Source organism: Coregonus clupeaformis, chromosome 20 (assembly GCF_020615455.1).
Source record: "Coregonus clupeaformis isolate EN_2021a chromosome 20, ASM2061545v1, whole genome shotgun sequence".
In the NCBI taxonomy this organism is placed as follows: Eukaryota; Metazoa; Chordata; class Actinopteri; order Salmoniformes; family Salmonidae; genus Coregonus; species Coregonus clupeaformis.
Genome location: NC_059211.1, coordinates 8,974,108 through 8,997,008, shown reverse-complemented (window position 1 = coordinate 8,997,008; position 22,901 = coordinate 8,974,108). Strand labels below are relative to the sequence as shown.

Below are 22,901 nucleotides of genomic sequence, written 5' to 3'. Positions count from 1 at the left end.
GTCCATATTAGGACAGACACAACCCTCCATGGAGTCACTGGAAGTACTCTGACACAACTTCCGTGGATATGTGACTGTCCTAATGTAGTTGATACGGTAGGTTCAATCAGTAAAGCTGGTAATGGATGGTTCACTTTACTTCATTCAGTAAGCACAATATAATTCACATTGCTTCCTCTTCTATGGGCACAGCGGGAATTTATATCTGATGTTGACAATGTTCTCATCAACAGCACAGCATCATGTCACTACAGAGGGAAGGAGAGGGAGGTAAAGAGGATCAAGAGGGAGAAGTGGAGGGATGAAACATCTGAAGCGGAGGTGTCAGCAGAACAGACTGACAGAAAAAAGTAAGCGTTTTGGGGAGAGATGAGAGAGCAAGAGGTTATGAGAGGTGATACATGAAAATGTTGGACACAACAACAGCGGGGCACCGAGAGGAGAGATGGATAGAGTAAGGGTGTGTCCCAATAATCTCTCCTTTCTCCTGAAGTGTGCACTCGTTCTTTACTACCTACAAATTTGAAAGCATTGGATTGGTGTATGCATGGGCTAGAGGGAGTTCCCATATACCAGTCATTGAGGGGTATACAGTGGAGAGATGATTATGGGAGGAGTTGAGAAACAGCTGCACCAAGGTCAGAGAGAGTGAGAGAAAAAGAGAGGGAGAGAAATTTAAGAGAGAACGCAAACCATACAAACGCCTCAATTCAGACAAGATGAAAGAAACTGGAGAAAGGTGTTTGGATGGACAAACCGCGAGCAGAACGAGGAAGTGAGACTTCCAAGAGACGCCTCCACTTGTTTTGTTTCGCCCATCCAAAAGCCAAACAAGCCTGGAGGTCGTTGAATCCCTGTCATAACAAAAGTCTTCAAACCTTGGCCGAAACTGGAATGGTACGCGGATGCTCAGTGTGTGTGTGTGTGTGTGTGTGTGTGTGTGTGTGTGTGTGTTTGTGTGTGTGTGTGCACGCATTCACGTGTGCTCACACTTACGGAAACATCCCCCCAGAACTTGGCCACGTCGTAATCGTTCATGCGCAGGAACTCAGTGAACCAACCAATGGACCTCTTGCTGCCTTTGTCTGCCGTCTCGTCCCTCTCGAAGTTCTCGTTGTGTTTGTTGACGGAGTAGTTTGTTAGATGCATGTACAGCTGGCTCTGTGGAGAGAGGAAGGGGTTTAATGAACGATTGAATCGTTTCAAATCAAATCAAAATCAAATCAAATGTTATTTGTCACATGCGCCGAATACAACAGGTGTAGACCTTACAGTGAAATGCTTACTTACAAGCCCTTAACCAACAATGCAGTTTTAAGAAAGAATACCAAAAACAATCACAAAAAATCCAATATAAAATAATACGAAATAAAAGTAACAAATAGTTAAAACGCAGCAGTAAAAATAACAATAGCGAGGCTATATCCAGGGGGTACCGGTACCGAGTCAATGTGTGGGGGCACATTGAAATCCCTAGTTCAGGGGCCGTATGTATCAAGCATTTCAGAGTAGAAGTGCTGATATAGGATAAGATCCCCTCTGTACATCTAAATCATATTCATTGTGACCTAAAAAGCCAAACTGATTCTTAAGATTGACACATACGGACCCGGGTCAGAGTTAACAAAATGTTTGCTACACTGCTGTAGTTCTTACTCACCCCTTTTGCTTTTAATTGTTTAACCCTGCATATTGTTACAAATACAGTATGTCCTATATATTTTGTCTCTTTATATGCTTTGTTCATACAGCCAATGATAAAAGTATAATGACAAAAAAAAAGGTTGCTACTAAGACCAATGCCATTTGTAGTTGGGCTATATCTCAAACAAGAAGACAAGACATCCCTGCCTAAATGGCAGTAATGCCATGGCCACTATATTCCCTGATAGCAGGCTGGCAGTCGGAAAATGGCACCATAGGCCCTTTATAGTGTAGTGTAGTGTAGTGTAGTGTAGTGTAGTGTAGTGTGTGTGTGTGTGTGTGTGTGTGTCTGTGTATTTGCCTGTGTGCATGTGCATCCCCGTGTGTGTATTTCACACTCACCAGGTTAGCCTCGTTGGGCGCGTGGTATTTCTCTGTGCCCATCCTGACGAGGCCGTCGTTGTAGAGGAAGATGCGTAGAGGGTCACAGGACGTTACAAGGATGTAGATCCTGAGGTCAAACTTGTAGCCCTCCATTAGGAACGGTTTGTCTAGGTACTCCTGCACTATGAAGTGGTCTTGAGCTTGAGCCGGTAGCTTTTCACAGTTTCGTATCAAGGAGATCCTGACAGAAGAACAACAACATAAATAACTTTATGTCTCTCACTACTTTTATTGAAGTAGCTTCAAAAGCTCAAGTGTATTGAGAATTTGGAAACAGAAAATATGCTCTATATGAATGACTACAAAGAAAAGGCAAGGCCAAATCTCTTTCACTAATGCTCCGGTTTACAAGTGCTCTACACAAATATACAGACACACAAAGTCCTACGAATAACTCAAATGAAAGCCTGTATGAGCACAAGTGCAGCATCTGGAGAGGATTGTAAGATTTACATTTTTTGTCAAAGCAAACAGTCCATCCTTGGGAGCAGTAAACGACATCAAATGCTGTTCCACGGCCTCTGACTATGTGCAGGTTAATAGGAAAGGACACGCTTGCCCATTTCAACCTCTGCTATAATTTATTTGCTTTGGTCTCTTGTCACTGGCACTCAGGGGTTATAGTATGCAGGCTGCAGTTCCCCCCAGTTAGTCTGACTTGCGGCCATTGAGTGGGGGTGAGGGTGTTTTCCAAACAAGAAAACTTGGTCCAGGGTAAAACATATCACCAGCACTCAGAGCTAAATTGGTTACATATTGGTGCATCCCCCCCACCTTTTTGTTTCATGGGAGTAGACCAGACTTGGGATAATTATAGTTTTAAATATGCTTTGTGGAAAGTAAATAATTGTTTCCTATACTATTCCAATCTATCTGACAGTAGATCATATTTGATCTACATGATACATTTATATCTGAACATTTTTAAATGTCCATTCTCCTGGATGTCCATTGCCCCTGGTGTAGATAATCAAGTCAAACCAATCAACCAATTATATTTTGTACAGTTAACAATAAATAACTTGTGACGCTCAAATACTGTATGAGTCTTTCAACATGCCACTGAAAAGGTCGAAAGCTGCAATTCATTTTATGATACCTGAAAATACTACAGAGAAATTAAAAGCCATTTGAAAACATTGCAAACAGAAAGCTGAAAGCTTAGCAAAAACAACTTTGAACCTCTTTGCTCATCTTGTTTCAAACACACCCTATACCATCTTTAAAGAGATAGTTTACTCAGAATACAAATTAACATGATTTTCCATCTACCTTGGCTGTAGTTGATTCAAGAAGGCAGTTTTTGAATATTTAGTTTCCTTTCCACAGTTAATAGCCAAATGTTATTACTGTTAGCATTCTTAGGAACACTTCACATTAATCTGTTATTGTGCCTGTGCAATAACACTTTAATTACTTTTGGAACAACATTTTATTAGCATGTTGTTACATAATACTTTGGTAATTGCATTTTAATTGCATAGCAATGAGCTGAGTTTTTGCAACTACGTAAGAGGAATAGTGACTTGTATGTATTAACTCGATTATTATGCAATTGTAAAGCAATTCCAAAGTCCTATGTAAGAACAATGTTACTATTGTAGTAATCAATCAAAGTTGCTACACATGTATAAGAACTTGATGTCAAGTGTTACTAAATTACCTTGTCTCAATTTTGAAACTGCAAGAGTGGTCCACTCTAATGTTGAGATGATTCCATGTCCCTCAGGTATTTAATTCTAGACTATATATTAAGATTCATATATGATAGCCCTCCAAACCATGTGCTCATGATCATATATTTAGACTAATTAATAATAATAATAAGCCATTTAGCAGACACTTTTATCCAAAGCGACTTACAGTCATGCGTGCATAAATTTTTTCCGTGTATGGGTGGTCCTGGGAATCGAACCCACTACCTTGGCGTTACAAGCGCCGTGCTCTACCAGCTGAGCTACAGAGGGCCACAATTCAACTGCCTGTTGTAATTTTTGGTTCTTCATCAAATATTTGGCAGCCATCAAATAAGTATTTGTTTTGTTTTCAACTAACTTGCATATATTCAAATACCTTTTCTGTGAGGTATTCAAAATATTTTCTAATATTATTTGTTTTTCTGAGACCTGTATTTGAATATCAAAGACAATAATAACCTTTAGTTGAAACCGGTTGAAACTCTATATTCGATGACCTCGAGTATTTGAAAAGTTGGTATTTTCAAATAAACTACAAAATAGAACTATTTTCTGCCCAGGTCTGGGGTAGACAGAAGCTTTGGCCTGGATGGAGGCTGTAGGACCTTATAGGTGGTTTGGTGGCACTAAGCCACAAGAGGAAAACGAGGAAACCTTGTTTATACAAGGTTTTCTAATGTTGGCCTGATCACATCCAAGGGAATACAGGTATGGTATAGGCTAGGGCTGACCCCATTTAGTATACTGGTCTATTGTTTGGTCGATAGGCTGTTGGTCGACCGACATTTCCTTAGTCGAGCAGTATATATATATATATTTGTAAAAAAATGTAATGGTGTACAAGACACCTGCCTGATTCTCGCCTGTCTGAGTGGAGTAATCCATTGTGGAGGCCACCCTAAGACATGTGCTACTGAAATTGTATATGGTTATATTACATAAGAACAATGGTGCAACACTAATAAAAATAATATTATTTTATAACAAATGCGCTTTCTCCCTCATTGGATAGTGGTCGCTATCCGTGGTTCTGAAACATCAGTGTGCTGTTGAATTGGCGCCTTTTCCTAAACAATGTTGCTATGTGCATAACAGCAAAGTTACCCAGCATATTGGTGTTGAGTACAATGCGGCGGAGGCAGCAGATGAGGAGATGAGAAAACAACCCTTGCCTTAATTGTCTAAGAAAAGTGATGAGAGAAGAAACCCCAACTTTATTAGGTCTATAATCAACAGCCTAACTGTTAAATGTGCCTGGCTTTATAAATTATCCATAGACAGTTAGGAAATCTGTCTTTTGAAATAAATGAATTAGGCCCTAATCTATGGATTTCACATGACTGAGCAGGGGCGCACCCTCTGGGGAGCCAGGCCCAGCCAATCAGAATGAGTTTTTCCCCATAAAAGGGCTTTATTACAAAACATATTGATACAACAGTAGCTAGGATGGGGAGAAATCTGTCTATAATAAAGCGCTGCTCTGCATTCTTAACAGCACTATCAACAAAGCAGGTCCTACAGGCCCTAGTTTTGTCGCACCTGGACTACTGTTCAGTCGTGTGGTCAGGTGCCACAAAGAGGGACTTAGGAAAATTGCAATTGGCTCAGAACAGGGCAGCACGGCTGGCCCTTGGATGTACACAGAGAGCGAACATTAATAATATGCATGTCAATCTCTCCTGGCTCAAACTACTTGTATTTGTGAGAGGTATTGACATGTTGAATGCACCGAGCTGTCTGTTTGAACTACTGGCACACAGCTCGGACACCCATGCATACCCCACAAGACATGCCACCAGAGGTCTCTTCACAGTCCCCAAGTCCAGAACAGACTATGGGAGGCGCACAGTACTACATAGAGCCATGACTACATGGAACTCTATTCCACATCAAGTAACTCATGCCAGCAGTAAAATTAGATTTAAAAAACAGATAAAAATACACCTTATGGAACAGTGGGGACTGTGAAGCAACACAAACATAGACACATGCATACAAACACATGATAACATACGCACTATACACACATGTACACATGGATTTTGTGTTATAGATATGTGGTAGTAGAGTAGAGGCCTGAGGGCACACACTTTATATGTTGTGAAATCTGTTATGAATGTATTGTAATGTTTTTAAACTGTATAACTGCCTTAATTTTGCTGGACCCCAGGAAGAGTTAATGGGGATCCATAATAAATACAAATACACATTTCATCAGCTGTCCGGGTGGCTGGTCTCAGATGATCCCACAGGTGAAGAAGCCGGATGTGGAGGTCCTGGACTGGTGTGGTTACATGTGGTTTTCGGTTGTGAGGCCGGTTAGACATACTGCCAAATTCTCTAAAACGACGTTGGAGGCAGCTTATGGTAGAGAAATGAACATTCAATTCTCTGGCAACAGCTCTGGTGGACATTCCTGCAGTCAGCATGCCAATTGCACGCTCCCTCAAAACTTGAGACATCTGAAGGCATTGTGCTGTGTGACTAAATTGATTTTATTGTCCCCAGCACGAGGTGATCCTGTGTAATGATCATGCTGTTTAATCAGCTTCTTGATATGCCACACCTGTCAGGTGGATGGATTATCTTGGCAAATGAGAAATGCTCACTAACAGGGATGTAAACAAATTTGTCCACAAAATTTGAGAGAAATAAGCTGTTTGTGCGTAAGGAAGTTTTCTGGGATCTTTTATTTCAGCTCATGAAACATGGGACCAACACTTTACATGTTGCGTTTTATATTTTTCTTCAATATAGGTCTAAAGTATCAAGAAGATCTGAAGAGTCAGTGGTATAACTTTGATAGAAAGATAGATGATGTGGACAGGGTTAAAAAGTATTTGTAGCTGGAGCGGTTATAGATTAGACGACATGATTGATGAGCGCACATGTCAAGTAATCAAAACCCACTTTTGCTGGGTTTAATTTGGCACCAGTGGGGATCTTGTGTTTAAGCCCAACACTTTTTAACAAGCTTCGGTTCAGACACAAACAATAACTTCATTTAGTTCTCCGACTGAAAATAAATTACTGGGGAAGATATAACTTAATTTCCTGCGTCACGCTGTGCGTTTCTCAAATCTAAATCTCTCGCATCCCCCTCCAAATGGCCGAGCTAATCTCATCATCTTTCACTTTCTTAATGTATTGCAATAATTCAGCCGTTGCCGGCTTTTATTTTTTAATAAATAAGGGCTTACTGACTGTAGCATGGGGCCATAAGTATTGCTCATATCCCACAAGGACAAACAGAAATGAGTGTGGGCCAATACACACGTGTTATACGCACTTCAATACCTCCATCTATTGGTGCAAAGTCAAAATACAGCCTAAGCTCCCTTAGAATACTACAAGGCTGAAAAGGCTTATTTTCAAGGCTTTACAATACTACAAGACCCTGAAAAACAGCCTATACATTGTCTACATAGTGCCGGAAATAATGCGTACCAAAGGAATCAGAGATAATTAAAAAAAAAAAGTGTAGCCTCGTAGCCATACTGTCTGTGCTGAAGCCAACTCTTGTCTTACATCATTGCAATGGTGGGCAATAATACTAGGCTAATACTTTTTACACAACATACTTGAAAGACCCTTTGGACTTTGTGATTGACCTGGGCCTTGATCATTTGTGCAGCAACATAAAACTTTTAAAACGTTTTGCAAAAGACAATGAATAGGTATGTTTGTTATTGGACAAGTCCAAGTACCACCTTGTTCCAGGCCGTCTTCTTGCGTTTGGTGCCAAATGATAACGACCCTGCATTTCGCCTGAAATGGCTGTCATTGCCTTCTGAAGGAGAGACAGAAGCAGCCCTGGGCAGCTGGGTCTATTTCTAGTCTGACCCGATCTCCGTGGTGATCTGTGGTGATTCAACAATCACATGCAGGGAACTTCAGGGAATGGACTTGCCAGGGCCCCGGCCGCGTCCTCGCTATCCACTGATTTATGTATGGAGAGTTGAAAACGAGGCCTGCTATGAGAATCGCTTTAGTCGTTCCACTGAATTACATAATTGAGGTCCTGGCACGTTATTATTTCCACGCTTATGTCAGGGCCATCTCTCTCACACTCTCCCCATTATCTTTCTCTCAGTCAGTTAGTCAGTCAGTCACTTGTAACGGCCCGAGGCAATCCATCCTCACCCTCCACCCTTGACCTACCCGTGACCCATGGCTCCGTTGGCAGGTTTGACGATAAACGTCTTCTGCTTGCGTTTCCGCCGCAGCTCCTTCACATAGTTCTGAAACTGGGTGTACTCGGCGGGGAAGATCCACGTTTTGGGAATAAAGCTGTACTCCTGAGGCTGGCTCTTGATCATTCTGTGTGCGGGGAGAAGAGAAAGGGAGCAGGGACAATAAGAGGAATAAATATATTTGCTGTAAAATTGTTTATATAATAAACCACAAAGCTTTGTATAATGCTTAGCCAATTACTAACTGGTAACCAAATTAGTGGTATTAAAATTACAGAAAAAGCACTTACTTGGACATATTCCTTGCCAAACAGTCTTTCCGGCAAATCTCCCCCATCCCAGGGAAATGGTTAATTTTCTACAGAAAAAGAGATGCAGACATAATAATGTTTTTGAGGCCATTGCGCCGTTCACCTCCAACCTCGCCCAAAAATTGAAACATTAAAGAGAAAACCCTGATGTGAGATTACAATGTTCTGACATTTTATGCCCAATTACGGACTCAAAACAAAAGGTGACTGTGAGACCTTTCTTAATCTTTATTTGGTTTACCCCATCGTTTTTAATTTAAAACAAAAAAAGTCGATCAATCTCTACTCCAAGGGGCAAGGTAATTGGTTGTGCATCGGAGCTCCTGCAATTGTAGGCAGTGACAGGTGAATGAATTGCTTTGAATGTGGGAGAGAGAAAAAAGCCAGGGTTTTCTGTATTCTTTGACCAAATGAGGCTGAACAGGGGTGTTAATTAGGCTCGTATGAACTGCAGCTTGACAGCAAACTTTCCAAGTAAATCACAGAACGAGAGAAAGAAGGAATGAAAAAAATTAACACGAACACGTGTGTGAAAGGAATCTGTGATTATCCGTATGAGACAGATGTAACTAGGGGCTCTGAGATTTGGAAGAAATCTCACAATTAGGCTGAAAGCTGTGCATGTGAGAGGCTTCATGAGTGAAAATCAAAACTGATTGTTCAGGGCTTCTTTTTTTCTGTTGTAAGCTTATGAGACTATTGCATCTGAAAGTCTAATCATCCTAGCTATGTAAAGTATGTAGTGATACTTCTAATTTCCACAGAGAGACATTTGAAGCATACCTACAGAAGTAACGTTCACTGCGTGCAGCTCACCGTGCACTAACATAAAGAACATGAGCACATCTACTGCTGCTAAGCTTCCCAGTAAAGCAATAAAAACAAGTAAGCATCCCAGAAGAAAAGTGCTCAAAATAGCCCACGTTAACATATGTAGCTTAAGAAACAAGGTTCATGAAATCAATAATTTGCTAGTAACAGATGACATTCATATTCTGACTTTCTCTGAAACTAACTTAGATAATACCTTTGATGATACAGTGGTAGCAATACAAGGTTATAACATTTACAGAAAATATAGAAATGCCAATGGTGGAGATGTTGCTGTTTATATACAGAACCACATTCCTGTGAAGATTAGAGAGGATCTCATGTTAAATACTGTTGAAGTAATATGGCTACAGGTTAATCTGCCTCACCTAAAGCCAATTCTGGTGGGAAGCTGCTATAGACCACCAAGTCCTAACAGTCAGTATCTGGATAACATGTGTGAAATGCTTGATAATGTATGTGATATCAATAGAGAGGTATACTTTCTGGGTGATTTAAATATTGACTGGCTGTCATCAGGCTGCCCACTCAAGAGAAAGCACAACCGATTGGCAAATGTATTGCAAATTGAGAAATCATGTGACTAAACGGAATAAAAATTGCTGAGGATAATAGCGGACGATATTGCCACTCCTATTTGCCATATTTTCAATTTAAGCCTACTATAATGTGTGTACCTCCAGGCTTGGAGGGTCGTCGTCGGGTGAGGTTGTGTCTCTGTCTGGCGGGAGGTAAGCTTGGCTTATATGGCTTTATTGGTGTCGAGTAAAGCTTAAACTATGTAGTTAGATTGTAGTTAGGTATTGTAGGTAGTTATCGTGGGTTATTGTATGTAATTATCTTAGGTATTGTATTCGGCTGAGCCCGGTGAAGCACAAGGCTAGCTAACCCACTACCTGGACTAGCTAGCGGGTGGCTACTGGTAACTATTATCAACTGTGGATAGTTGTTTCACGCTTGAGAGTACCTGTAATTACGCCAGCTAGCTGCCTACAATAATTACATACAATAATGCCTACCATTCAGCTGTTTTTCTAACCTCATTGTCTGAAGCGTTAACGTTAGGTAGTAAGTAGCTACTGTGCTTGAAATGTAGCTAGCTTGTTGCTACCTGGATAGCTACTAAACAATAGCTGGAACAACCTAGCGAACAGACGCGAACTGGCTGAATCGATTCAGTGGCTAGCTTTGCACTTGGCAAGCTAACAGTAGCTGCTAGGAGTAAGTTATAGCCTACATTTGTGTTTTGTTTTTACATACTGGTAGCCAGAGTCGTTCAAGGGAATTCGGGACATGGGTGACTAGTTAATGTTAGCTTGGCTCTCTCTGTGTGTTCGTGCCGTGGGAGGACGGGTTTCTTCGTTGGCAGAAAGCAATGGCTAGCTAGTATGCTAACTATTCTAGCTAACTAACTGGCTGAATAAGTTGACGACGGACTCGCTCAAGCTGTCGGGACTAACCCACAACGTTAGACACGGACACGAAGGATCTGCTTGGCGTGTTGACACACTGGTGGTTTGTTGTGGCCGAGTATTGGTGCTAAACCATGTTGTTGGAGCCCGGCATGCTAGTTGGCTGTGGCGTCATATGACTAGGTGCCCTGGACGGTTTTCACGGAAGAATACTGTACCAAGTTAGCTAGCTGAATAAATAATATGCCATTTAGCAGACGCTTTTATCCAAAGCGACTTACAGTCATGCGTGCATACATTTTTGTGTATGGGTGGTCCCGGGGATCGAACCCACTACCTTGGCGTTACAAGCGCCGTGCTCTACCAGTTGAGCTACAGAGGACCACAAATAAACAAAGTTAGTCTATTCCTAGAAAACATTGAACCGCTGTAGTTTACAACAATTATAGTTTCTGAGGTGGAAGTTGGGAGAGTTATATTTGGGTGTTTCAGTGAAACGTAAGTGAGGGAGGCCCCACTCTCTCGCTTTCCCAGATGTTTAGTTCATTTCATTCTGATCTCCTTTGCATTATTGTAGCCATTTTCTGAAGCCTGTCAACTATGCCTCTGTCTATCCCTGTTCTCTCCTCTCCGCAGAGGCTATACAAATGCCTCACACCGCGTGGATGCTGCCTCTCTAACCTGGTGGTCCCTGCACGCACGACCCACGTGGAGTTCCAGGTCTCCGGCAGCCTCTGGAACTGCCGTTCCAACAAGGCAGAGTTCATCTCAGCCTATGCTACCCTCCAGTCCCTCGACTTCTTGGCGCTGACGGAAACATGGATTACCACTGAAAACACTGCTACTCCTACTGCTCTCTCCTCGTCTGACCATGTGTTCTTGCATACCCCGAGAGCATCTGGTCAGCGGGGTGGTGGCACAGGAATCCTCATCTCACCCAAGTGGACTTTCTCTCTTTTTCCCCTGACCCATCTGTCTATCTCCTCATTTGAATTCGATGCTGTCACAGTCACTAGCCCATTCAAGCTTAACATCCTTGTCATTTATCGCCCTCCAGGTTCCCTTGGAGAGTTCATCAATGAGCTTGACACCTTGATAAGTTCCTTTCCTGAGGATGGCTCACCCCTCACAGTTCTGGGTGACTTCAACCTCCCTACGTCTACCTTTGACTCATTTCTCTCTGCCTCCTTCTTTCCACTCCTCTCCTCTTTTGACCTCACCCTCTCACCATCCCCCCACACTCACAAGGCAGGCAATACGCTTGACCTCATCTTTACTAGATGCTGTTCTTCTACTAATCTCACTGCAACTCCCCTCCATGTCTCCGACCACTACTTTGTATCCTTTTCTCTCTCGCTCTCCTCCAACACTACTCACTCTGCCCCTACTCAGATGGTAATGCGCCGTCGCAACCTTCGCTCTCTCTCTCCCGCTACTCTCTCCTCTTCCATCCTATCATCTCTTCCCTCTGCTCAATCCTTCTCTCTCCAATCTCCTGATTCGGCCTCCTCAATCCTCCTCTCCTCCCTTTCTGCATCCTTTGACTCTCTATGTCCCCTATCCTCCCGGCCGGCTCGGTCCTCCCCTCCTGCTCCGTGGCTTGACGACTCATTGCGAGCTCACAGAACAGGGCTCCGGGCAGCCGAGCGGAAATGGAGGAAAACTAGACTCCCTGCGGACCTGGCATATTTTCACTCCTCTCTACATTTTATTCATCTGTTTCTGCTGCTAAAGCCACTTTCTACCACTCTAAATTCCAAGCATCTGCCTCTAACCCTAGGAAGCTCTTTGCCACCTTCTCCTCCCTGCTGAATCCTCCTCCCCCTCTGTGGATGACTTCGTCAACCATTTTGAAAAGAAGGTTGATGACATCCGATCCTTGTTTATTAAGTCAAATGACACTGCTGGTCCTGCTCACACTGCCCTACCCTATGCTTTGACTTCTTTCTCCCCTCTCTCTCCAGATGAAATCTTGCGACTTGTGACGGCCGGCCGCCCAACAACCTGCCCGCTTGACCCTATCCCCTCCTCTCTTCTCCAGACCATCTCCGGTGACCTTCTCCCTTACCTCACCTCGCTCATCAACTCATCCTTGACCGCTGGCTATGTCTCTTCCGTCTTCAAGAGAGCGAGAGTTGCACCCCTTCTCAAAAAACCAACACTCGATCCCTCCGATGTCAACAACTACAGACCAGTATCCCTTCTTTCTTTTCTCTCCAAAACTCTTGAGCGTGCCGTCTTTAGCCAACTCTCTTGCTATCTCTCTCAGAATGACCTTCACCACGTGCTCTCACCACTGGTGTCCCCCAGGGCTCAGTTCTAGGCCCTCTACTATTCTCGCTATACACCAAGTCACTTGGCTCTGTCATATCCTCACATGGCCTCTCCTATCATTGCTACGTAGACGACACACAACTAATCTTCTCCTTTCCCCCTTCTGATAACCAGGTGGCGAATCACATCTCTGCATGTCTAGCAGACATATCAGTGTGGATAACGGATCACCACCTCAAGCTGAACCTCGGCAAGACGGAGCTGCTCTTCCTCCCGGCCATTACGGTTGACAACTCCGTTGTGTCCTCCTCCCAGAGTGCGAAGAGCCTTGGTGTGACCCTGGACAACACCCTGTCGTTCTCCGCTAACATCAAGGCGGTGACCCGATCCTGTAGGTTCATGCTCTACAACATTCGGAGAGTACGACCCTGCCTTACACAGGAAGCGGCACAGGTCCTAATCCAGGCACTTGTCATCTCCCGTCTGGATTACTGCAACTCGCTGTTGGCTGGGCTCCCTGCCTGTGCCATTAAACCCCTACAACTCATCCAGAATGCCGCAGCCCGTCTGGTGTTCAACCTTCCCAAGTTCTCTCACGTCACCCCGCTCCTCCGCACACTCCACTGGCTTCCAGTTGAAGCTTGCATCTGCTACAAGACCATGGTGCTTGCCTAGGGAGCTGTGAGGGGAACGGCACCTCCATACCTTCAGGCTCTGATCAGTCCCTACACCCAAACGAGGGCATTGCGTTCATCCACCTCCCGCTCAGCCCAGTCAGTTCCCGCTCAGCCCAGTCAAAACTGTTCGCTGCTCTGGCACCCCAATGGTGGAACAAGCTCCCTCACGACGCCAGGACAGCGGAGTCACTCACCACCTTCCGGAGACACTTGAAACCCCACCTCTTTAAGGAATACCTGGGATAGGATAAAGTAATCCTTCTACCCCCCTTACCCCACCCCAAAGAAAGAAAAAAACATATTGTAAAGTGGTTATCCCACTGGCTATAAAGGTGAATGCACCAATTTGTAAGTCGCTCTGGATAAGAGCGTCTGCTAAATGACGTAAATGTAAATGTAAATTCCGCTACCTAAGAATAGTAAAGCCCCCTTTACTGGCTCAAACAGCCGACCAATTAGCCTGTTACCAACCCTTAGTAAACTATTGGAAAAAATAGTGTTTGACCAGATACAATGCTATTTTACAACAAACTTTCAGCATGCTTATAGAAAAGGACATTCAACAGCACAGCACTTACACATAGAGCAAGAGAGAGAGAGAGAGAGAGAGCTTCTGTCTCCAACTAAGGACCTAGAGCAGCGCCTAGATCTTCTGCACAGATTCTGTCAGACTTAGGCCCTGACAGTTAATCTCAGTAAGACAAAAATAATGGTGTTCCAAAAAAGGTCCAGTTGCCAGGACCACAAATACAAATTCCACCTAAGACACAAAAAACTATACCTACTATACCGCGGCCTAAACATCAGCAATTCAGGTAACTTCCACAAAGCTGTGAACGATCTGAGAGACAAGGCAAGAAGGGCCTTCTACGCCACCAAAAGGAACATAGAATTTGACATCCCAGAATCTGGATAAAAATACTTGAATCAGTTATAGAACCCCATTGCCATCTATGGATGTGAGGTCTGGGGTCCACTCACCAACCAAGAATTCACAAAATGGGACAAACACCAAACTGAGACTCTGCATGCAGAATTCTGCAAAAACATCCTCAGTGTACAGCGTAAAACACCAAATAATGCATGCAGAGCAGAATTAGGACGATTCCCACGAATGATCAAAATCCAGAAAATAGCAATTAAATTCTACAAGCACCTAAAAGGAACTCAAACCTTCCATTACAAAGCCCTCACCTACAGAGAGATGAACCTAGAGAAGAGCTCGTGCTGGGACTCTGTTCACTAACACAAACAGATCCCACAGAGCCCCAGGAGAGCAACACAATTAGACCCAGTCAAATCATGAGAAAACTAAAATATAATTACTTGACACATTGAAAATAATCAACTAAAAAACTGCAAACTGGAATGTTACTTGGCCCTAAACAGAGAATACACAGTAGCATAATACCTGACCACTGTGACTGACCCAAAATTAAGAAAAGCTATGTACAGACTATGTGAGCATGGCCTTACTATCGAGAGAGACCGCCATAGACAGACCTGGCACTCAAAAGAAGACAGGCTATTTGCACACTGCCCACAAAATGAGGTGGAAACCCAGCTGCACGTTCTAACCTCCTGCAAAATGTATGACCATATTAGAGACATATATTTCTCTCAGATTACACAGGCCACAAAGAATTTGAAAACAAATCAAATTTTGATAAACTCCCATTTCTATTAAATGAAATACCAAAGTATGCCATCACAGCAGCAATATTTGTGACCTGTTGCCACAAGAAAAGGGCAACCAGTGGAGCACAAACACCACTGTAAATACAACCTATAGTTATCTCTTTATTTATTTTCCCTTTCGTACTTCAACTATTTGCGCATTATTACAACGCTGTACATAGACAATATTATTACATTTGAAATGTTTCCTGTTAATTTCTAATAGTTTATTCCCCTTGTTTATTTCCCTTTTGTTTATTGTCTATTTCACTTGCTTTGGCAATGTAAACATATGTTTCCCATGCCAATAAAGATATTGAATTTTAATTGACATCAGCAAGACAAAGAAGCTGATCGTGGACTACAGAAAACGGAGGGCCCAGCATACCCCCATTCACATCGACGGGGCTGTAGTGGTGCAGGTCAAGAGCTTCAAGTTCCTCTGTGTCCACATCACTAAGGAATGATCATGGTCCACACACACCAACACAGTCATGAAGACGGCACGACAACGCCTCTTCCCCCTCAGGAGGCTGAAAAGATTTGGCATGGGCCATCAGATCCTCAACAAGTTATACAGTTGCACCACTAAGAGCATATTGACTGGCTGCATCACAGCTTGGTATGGCAACTGCTTGGCATCCAACAGCAAAGCGCTACAGAGGGTAGTGTGTACGGCCCAGTACATCACTGGGGCCGAGCTCCCTGCCATCCAGGAGGTGTCAGAGGAAGGCCCTAAAAATTGTCAAAGACTCTAGCCACCCAAGTCATAGACTGTTCTCTCTGCTACCATACGGCAAGCAGTACCGATGCATGAAGTCTGGAACCAACAGGACCCTGAACAGCTTCTACCCCCAAGCCATAAGACTGCTAAATAGTTAGTTAGATAGTTAACCAATAGATACCTGGACTATCTGCTTTGAACTCTTTTGACTCTGTTACTGTTTATTATCTATCCTGTTGCCTAGTCACTTTATCCCTACCTATATGTACATATCTACCTCAATTACCTCGTACCCCTGCACAACGACTCGGTACTGGTACTCCGTGTATATAGCCAAGTTATCGTTACTCATTGTGTTATTATTTTTCCATTATTTCTCTGCATTGTTGGGAAGGGCCAGTGAGTAAGCTTTTCACTGTTAGCATGTGACAAATACAATTTGATTTGAAGAGAGAGAGAGAGAGAGAGAGAGAGAGAGAGAGAGAGAGAGAGAGAGAGAGAGAGAGAGAGAGAGAGAGAGAGAGAGAGAGAGAGAGAGAGAGAGAGAGAGAGAGAGAGAGAGAGAGAGAGAGAGAGAGAGAGAGAGAGAGAGAGAGAGAGAGAGAGAGGTCAGCCATTTTAAAGTGACTGGCACTGTGACAGGCCGGCACACTCTTCAAGTGAGCTGACAAGGCTGTTGTATTGGAGGAGCCCGGGGACACAGCAGGGACCCTGACATGCCCTGTCTCCAAACCTCCCCTCCATCTCCTCTTCTCGGGCTTGTGACGGATGACGAAGCAGAGCAGTGTGTATGCAGCACTGGGCCGGGGTGGTTGAACCAAGAAAACTAGTTAAAACGAGTTAAAGTAAAATCAAAGCTTCTTCCTGCTCCCCTCATGGTACATTGGCTGCTGCTGAGGCGCTCACCTTGTCTGACCGTGGCCGCTCTCACCTGTTGTGCCACGACAGCACTAAAGGGTCATAAAACCATGCAAGCAACAGGGGGCAACCCTGGCTGATCCCTGGGCTTGACCAAGCGAGGTTGGTCACTTATTCACAGGTAAGCCAATGATGGTCTTAAAGGATTGGAACTACAATTGTTTTACAAGATGTGTTGTATGTAATGACAATGGGAAAAGCAACATTTGTGTGGAAACGAAGTAGAGCTGTGTGTCACAAGGTTCCAGCGTTGCCAGATCTAGCAAAATAATTTAGCCCAATGATCACTCAACCACTTTGATCAATGATCACTCAAACACTAGAGAGGAGTTGCCACATTTATCCAATAGGTGTCTCCACAATGACAATCTAAATACAATTGGTACAATTGCTTCACCTTGTTCTCTGCATCTCTCCATTTGATTGGTAGGACTGGAGAAGTATGTAGCTAACTGCTAGTGCTAACCGTAACCCTATCCCTTAGCTTTTCTCAAACTAAGATAAAATATGTACCATGGGCTTACATACCAAATTTGGTGTTATTTGGACCTATAATACATTAGAATATGTTTTTCAAAGGTTTTCCAAAAAGTCCATGATGGAGGAAAATCTATCCTGATGGGTCCTTGAGGCAAATTTGTTCAGCATGAGGAAAGACACCTACATTTTAAATGTCAAGTCTCTAGGTCAAATGGGGTGGCGGATGAGGGTTTTAGTGAGACCGATTATAACAGCCCTGCCTATAGGCCAATCAGCTGCATTCTTTTTGACCAAGTTACTCATGGCCTCTAGTTCTGTGTGCCAAATTAGAAATAAAGTTACCAATCTACACTGAGTATACCAAACATTAGGAACACCTTCCTAATACTGAGTTGAACCCCGCCCCCTTTTCCTCAGAACAGCCTCAATTCGTCGGGACATGGATTCTACAAGGTATCGAAAGCGTTCCACAGGGATGCCGGCCCATGTTGACTCCAATGCACAGTAGTGTCAAGTTGGCTGGATGTCCTTTGGGTGGTGGACCATTCTTAATACACATGGGAAACTGTTGAGTGTGAAAAACCCAGCAGCGTTGCAGTTCTTGACACAAACTGGTGTGACTGGAACCTACTACCATACCCCATGCAAAGGCTCTTAAATATTTTGTCTTGCCCATTCACCCTCTGAATGGCACACATACACAATCCATGTCTCAGTTGTCTCAAGGCTTAAAAGTCCTTCTTTAACCTGACTCCTCCCCTTCATCTACACTGATTGAAGTGGATTTAACAAGTGACATCAATAACGGATCATAGCTTTCACCTGGATTTGCCTGGTCAGTCTATGTAATGTAAAGACCAGGTGTTCTTAATGTTTTGTATACTCAGTGTATGCTTGAGTTGTTTGACCATGTCAAGGAAAAAATAATCTAAAAATAACAATAGGTTTCTCAGCTTTGCTGTGAACCCCTAAATATCGGTGAAGTAAGCAAGAATTTCCTTTATTTTACGGCATAAGACCTAACTAATTCTCACTTGAAACATAGTTTTTGTTTTTAATAGGCTAAATTGCACATTCTGTTAACATGTGTTCTTGCAATTTGTAGTCTATGACATTTCAGGTTTAGATATGATAATTTATCACTAAGTAGTTTGGATGTAGTGAACTACTTTTCAAAGTAACTAAAGTAAGTACTATAGTAAGAAACCTATAATTTTCTTAATGGTAGCATTAGAGCAGCTTAACTTCTTCTAGTGTGAAGTAATTGGTACCTTGGTAAACTATATTTTCAGAGTAGCTTCCCCAACACTAATGCGGTTAGTTCGTTGTTCTCACATCACCTGTTAGTTCATTGTTCTCACATCACCTGTCATTGTCACGCCCTGACTCAGGGGATTCGTATATGTTGAGTCAGGGTGTGTATATTCCTTGTTGTATATATTCTATGTTGTATTCTAGTATGTATAGATCTATGTTGGCCGGTGTGGTTCCCAATCAGAGGCAGCTGTCGCTCGTTGTCTCTGATTGGGGTTCATACTTAGGCAGCCTATTGGCACTGTGTAGTTGTGGGATCTTGTTCCGTGTAGGGTATGGTGTGTTTTCTAGCTTGGACTTCACGTTTCGGTTGTTGTTTTGTCGTTGTGTTTATAAGTTAATAAACATGTACATACATCACGCTGTGCCTTGGTCTGACCCGTCATTCAACTAATGTGACAGAAGATCCCACCAAACGAGGACCAAACAGCGTGCCCAGGCGGAGCGAATAGCCATGTCCGGCCCGGCCTGTTCCTGCTCCTCGCACCAAGCCAGTGGTGTGCGTCGCCAGTCCGGCCCGGCCTGTTCCTGCTCCTCGCACCAGGCCAGTGGTGCGCGTCGCCAGTCCGGCCCGGCCTGTTCCTGCTCCTCGCACCAAGACAGTGGTGCGCGTCGCCAGTCTGGCCCGGCCTGTTCCTGCTCCTCGCACCAAGCCAGTGGTGCGTGTTCCTAGTCCAGTCCGGCCCATGCCTGCTCCTTGCACCAGACCAGTGGTGCGTTTGTCCTGTCCGGTACGGCCCATGCCCCTTCCACCGGTGCCTGATCCTGCTCCGGTCAGCGGCTCCACTCCGGAGCCAGAGCAGTCCGCTCCACCGGTGCCTGATCCAGCTCCGGTCAGCGGCTCCACTCCGGAGCCAGAGCAGTCCACTCCATCGGTGCCCAGTCCAGCTCCGGTCAGCGGCTCCAGTCCAGACCATGACGTCAGCCCCTCTCCAGGTTCGGGGTCTCCCACACCAGGGTCCAGACAGGGCCTGGCGTATCGTGGGAGGAAGGAGAGGGGAAGCAGCGCGCCAAGGTCCAGACCAGACCAGGGGCGCAACAGGGAGGCGGAGAGGGTGTGGTCGTCACGCCCGGCCCCTACCCTGGTATGTGAAGGTTGTGCGGTCGGAGTCCGCACCTTTGGGGGGGTACTGTCACGCCCTGACTCAGGGGAATCGTATATGTTGAGTCAGGGTGTGTATATTCCTTGTTGTATATATTCTGTTGTATTCTAGTATGTATAGATCTATGTTGGCCGGTGTGGTTCCCAATCAGAGGCAGCTGTCGCTCGTTGTCTCTGATTGGGGTCAATACTTAGGCAGCCTATTGGCACTTTGTAGTTGTGGGATCTTGTTCCGTGTAAGGTATGTTGTGTGTTCTACCTTGGACTTCACGTTTCGTTTCGTCGTTGTGTTTATAAGTTAATAAACATGTACGTATATCACGCTGCGCCTTGGTCTGACCCGTCATTCAATGAACGTGACAGTCATGATGTGCGCAAGTGCTGCTCTCCTCTCACTCATGTGACTCAGATGCCTGCTGCAGCACTCACTCACTCACTGAGTAACAGCCTGCCTCACTGCCTGAAAGTCAGCAGCAGGTCATAGTGAAATTCATAAATATATATTTATGTTTTTAAATGCCCTGGTGGCCGAGGTGCAATTTAGAAGGTTCCATGCTATCCGGGGTCCTTGGGACGTCCCTACCCCATTGAAATCAAAATGTAAAATGGTTAGGTAAGGTTAAGGATTAAGGTTAGGGTAGGGACATCCCAAGGATCCCAGATAGAACTGACCAATTTAGAAGTAGCCCAGAAACCCACAACCAATACATTTTCACCAGGGGCATCGTTTTCAAAGTAGCCCAATTTGAAATGAAAACCACACACATGGAAACCCTGCGATGTTCTCTGAAAAGTGTTTACCTCTATAGAGTTTTGGAGGCAAAAATGTACAGCATTATTTTCTAATGTATTTCTCAGTACGAATTAAACTGCACCCTTCCCCCGCAAGAACATAGTTCACAAACAAACGTCTTTACTTTAAAGAAATAAACTTTACCCTACCCCATGTGGAAGGTCACAGGCATGCCAAGACAAAGATGTGTCAAACTGTTCCCTACTTACCTGGTAGTTCCTGAGATCAGCAATTTTCTCGTGCTGCACAGCCGAGTCGCTCCAGATGAGGTTGGCTGTCTCGTCCTCATCTCGGGTTTTCAGGAAGGCCATTTCATTGATCACTATCCGAACTGGAAAACATAACACCTCACATCATTGAATAGTCACTAAGTTATTAACCACTGGGCACACCACATAATTTCAACGTGGATAATTGGGTAATATTTGGTTGAGACGTTGATTAAAGAGATTACAACCTACAGTACCAGTCAAAAGTTTGGACACACCTACTCATTCAAGGGTTTTTCTTTATTTTTACTATTTTCTACATTGTAGAATAATAGTGAAGACATCAAAACTATGAAATAACACATATGGAATCACGTAGTAGCCAAAAAAGGGTTAAACAAATCAAAATATATTTTATATTTGAGATTCTTCGAAGTAGCCACCCTTTCCCTTGATGACAGCTTTGCATACTCATGGCAATCTCTCAACCAGCTTCACCTGGAATTATTTTCCAATAGTCTTGAAGGAGTTTCCACATATGCTGAGCAATTGTTGGAGGATTTTCCTTCACTCTGCGGTCCAACTCATCCCAAACCATCTCAATTGGGTTGAGGTTGGGGAATTGTGGAGGCCAGGTCATCCGTTCACCTACTCTGCGTCTCACAAAGACACGGCATGTTGATTACTTTTTTCAAATCCAATGTATTTTCTACCTTGATTCCACGTCACAATACAATGACAAATTACGTTAAAACAACATTGATTCAACCAGTTTGTGCCCAGTGGCTAGACATTCATCTCGCTAATAATAAGTAGGTTATCTGTATTCATATTTATTTTTTTACTTCAGTAATGCTTCTCAGGCTCTATTTAGGTGCAAGTGTCAAATGCAAGTTAGTTTGCAATTTGATCATCTAAAAACTGGAGCACTGGCATTTTCCACCACTTACGCCAGGTTCAGCAATTTACGCTGAGGTGGGAGGGGAGGTAATATATGAGGTGTGTCCTTAAAAACAAGCGTAAAAGTGACAATTTCATGCAGTGCTAAAGGGAAGTTTCAAGACCCACCAAAAGCAGGTCTTAACAGTAACGCATGGATTTTGAGAGCAGAAGCGCAGCCTATCCAGCCGTGACGCACAGTGGCCATCGAACAAGAGATGTGCCTTTTGTGCCGGTGAATCTCGTATTTAGAAACATAAAAAGCGATTGGTTTTACCCCACAGCTATCCACCCTTATCAGTGACCCCACCATATACATATTCCTACATATAACTATTAACTTCTGCTGTAGCAAGTATTTCAAATTACAACCCAACAACTGAAACCAGACTGTGACCCTTCTCCTCTCCATAGGATACCTAATTTCTAACAATAACATGTTCTGACAGAATGTAAACTTTCTGCATTCCCCTCTCTCCCTCAGTAACATGAATAAGGATATTTCATATTTCATATTTAGAAGTCAGAACCCATCACTAGCAAATAGATCCAAGATTAGCTGGCTACTCACTATAACGTGGGCTTGTGCTTGAGAGATTGTTTATGAGACTGATAGATTAATTATTAATGACTCATTATTACACCCTGAAACTGTGTGAAATGTGTTAGAAATGTGTGAGTGTAGGACCAGTAAAGACTATGGCATTGAGCTACTATTTAGCAATGTGAGTAAGAGTTAGACCAGACAACAAAGGAGAACTGTCTAAACCAAGATATAGGGGCCTCCCAATTTAGGGTGGAGAGAAACTGTTAGACTTTTTGAGGAGTATGCAGGATATTGTGAGGATGCGATAACTGAAGTTTGCCACCTGGCCGAGCAAGGAGTAGGAAAAGATAAGAACAGTGTGTGTCCTAATGGTCAGGAGAGCAGAGGAAAATATGAGCTGGGGGGGTTGCAGGATGTTTGTATGACGTATGAGTATAACAGATGGATATCTCTGACTATGCAGACCGGGACTCTGTCCGTTACTTAAATCCCAAAAGACTTACAACCTTTTGGGAGACGCACAGAGACACTGGAATAGTTTGTTAAATAATTCACATAACAGCTTGGTCCTTCTGAGCCGGACTCCAATACCTGCTCTGTATTCAGAGAACCTGGGGTTAAAGAAATACAGGTAAGAGAAGGGATTTTTGAGTAAATTTGGACGGTTAAGATCACTAGAGGAGGGAGAACCCATTCCTGTTGTATGAGACTGTCA

At 43.7% G+C, this 22,901-nt stretch overlaps 1 protein-coding gene across 2 annotated transcripts in view; it reads right to left on the bottom strand.

Moving 5' to 3' along the window:
• The window catches only part of ttll7 (tubulin tyrosine ligase-like family, member 7), a 163,798-nt gene that overhangs the window by 79,242 nt on the left and 61,655 nt on the right, over nt 1-22,901 (bottom strand). For both annotated transcript variants that reach the window (XM_045205294.1, XM_045205295.1), the window contains exons 4-8: nt 20,701-20,822; nt 8,269-8,336; nt 7,947-8,105; nt 2,047-2,269; nt 997-1,161 (exon numbers count right to left, since the gene is read on the bottom strand). In XM_045205294.1, coding sequence (XP_045061229.1) covers nt 997-1,161; nt 2,047-2,269; nt 7,947-8,105; nt 8,269-8,336; nt 20,701-20,822 — 737 coding nt within the window. The remainder of the gene's footprint in view (nt 1-996; nt 1,162-2,046; nt 2,270-7,946; nt 8,106-8,268; nt 8,337-20,700; nt 20,823-22,901) is intronic.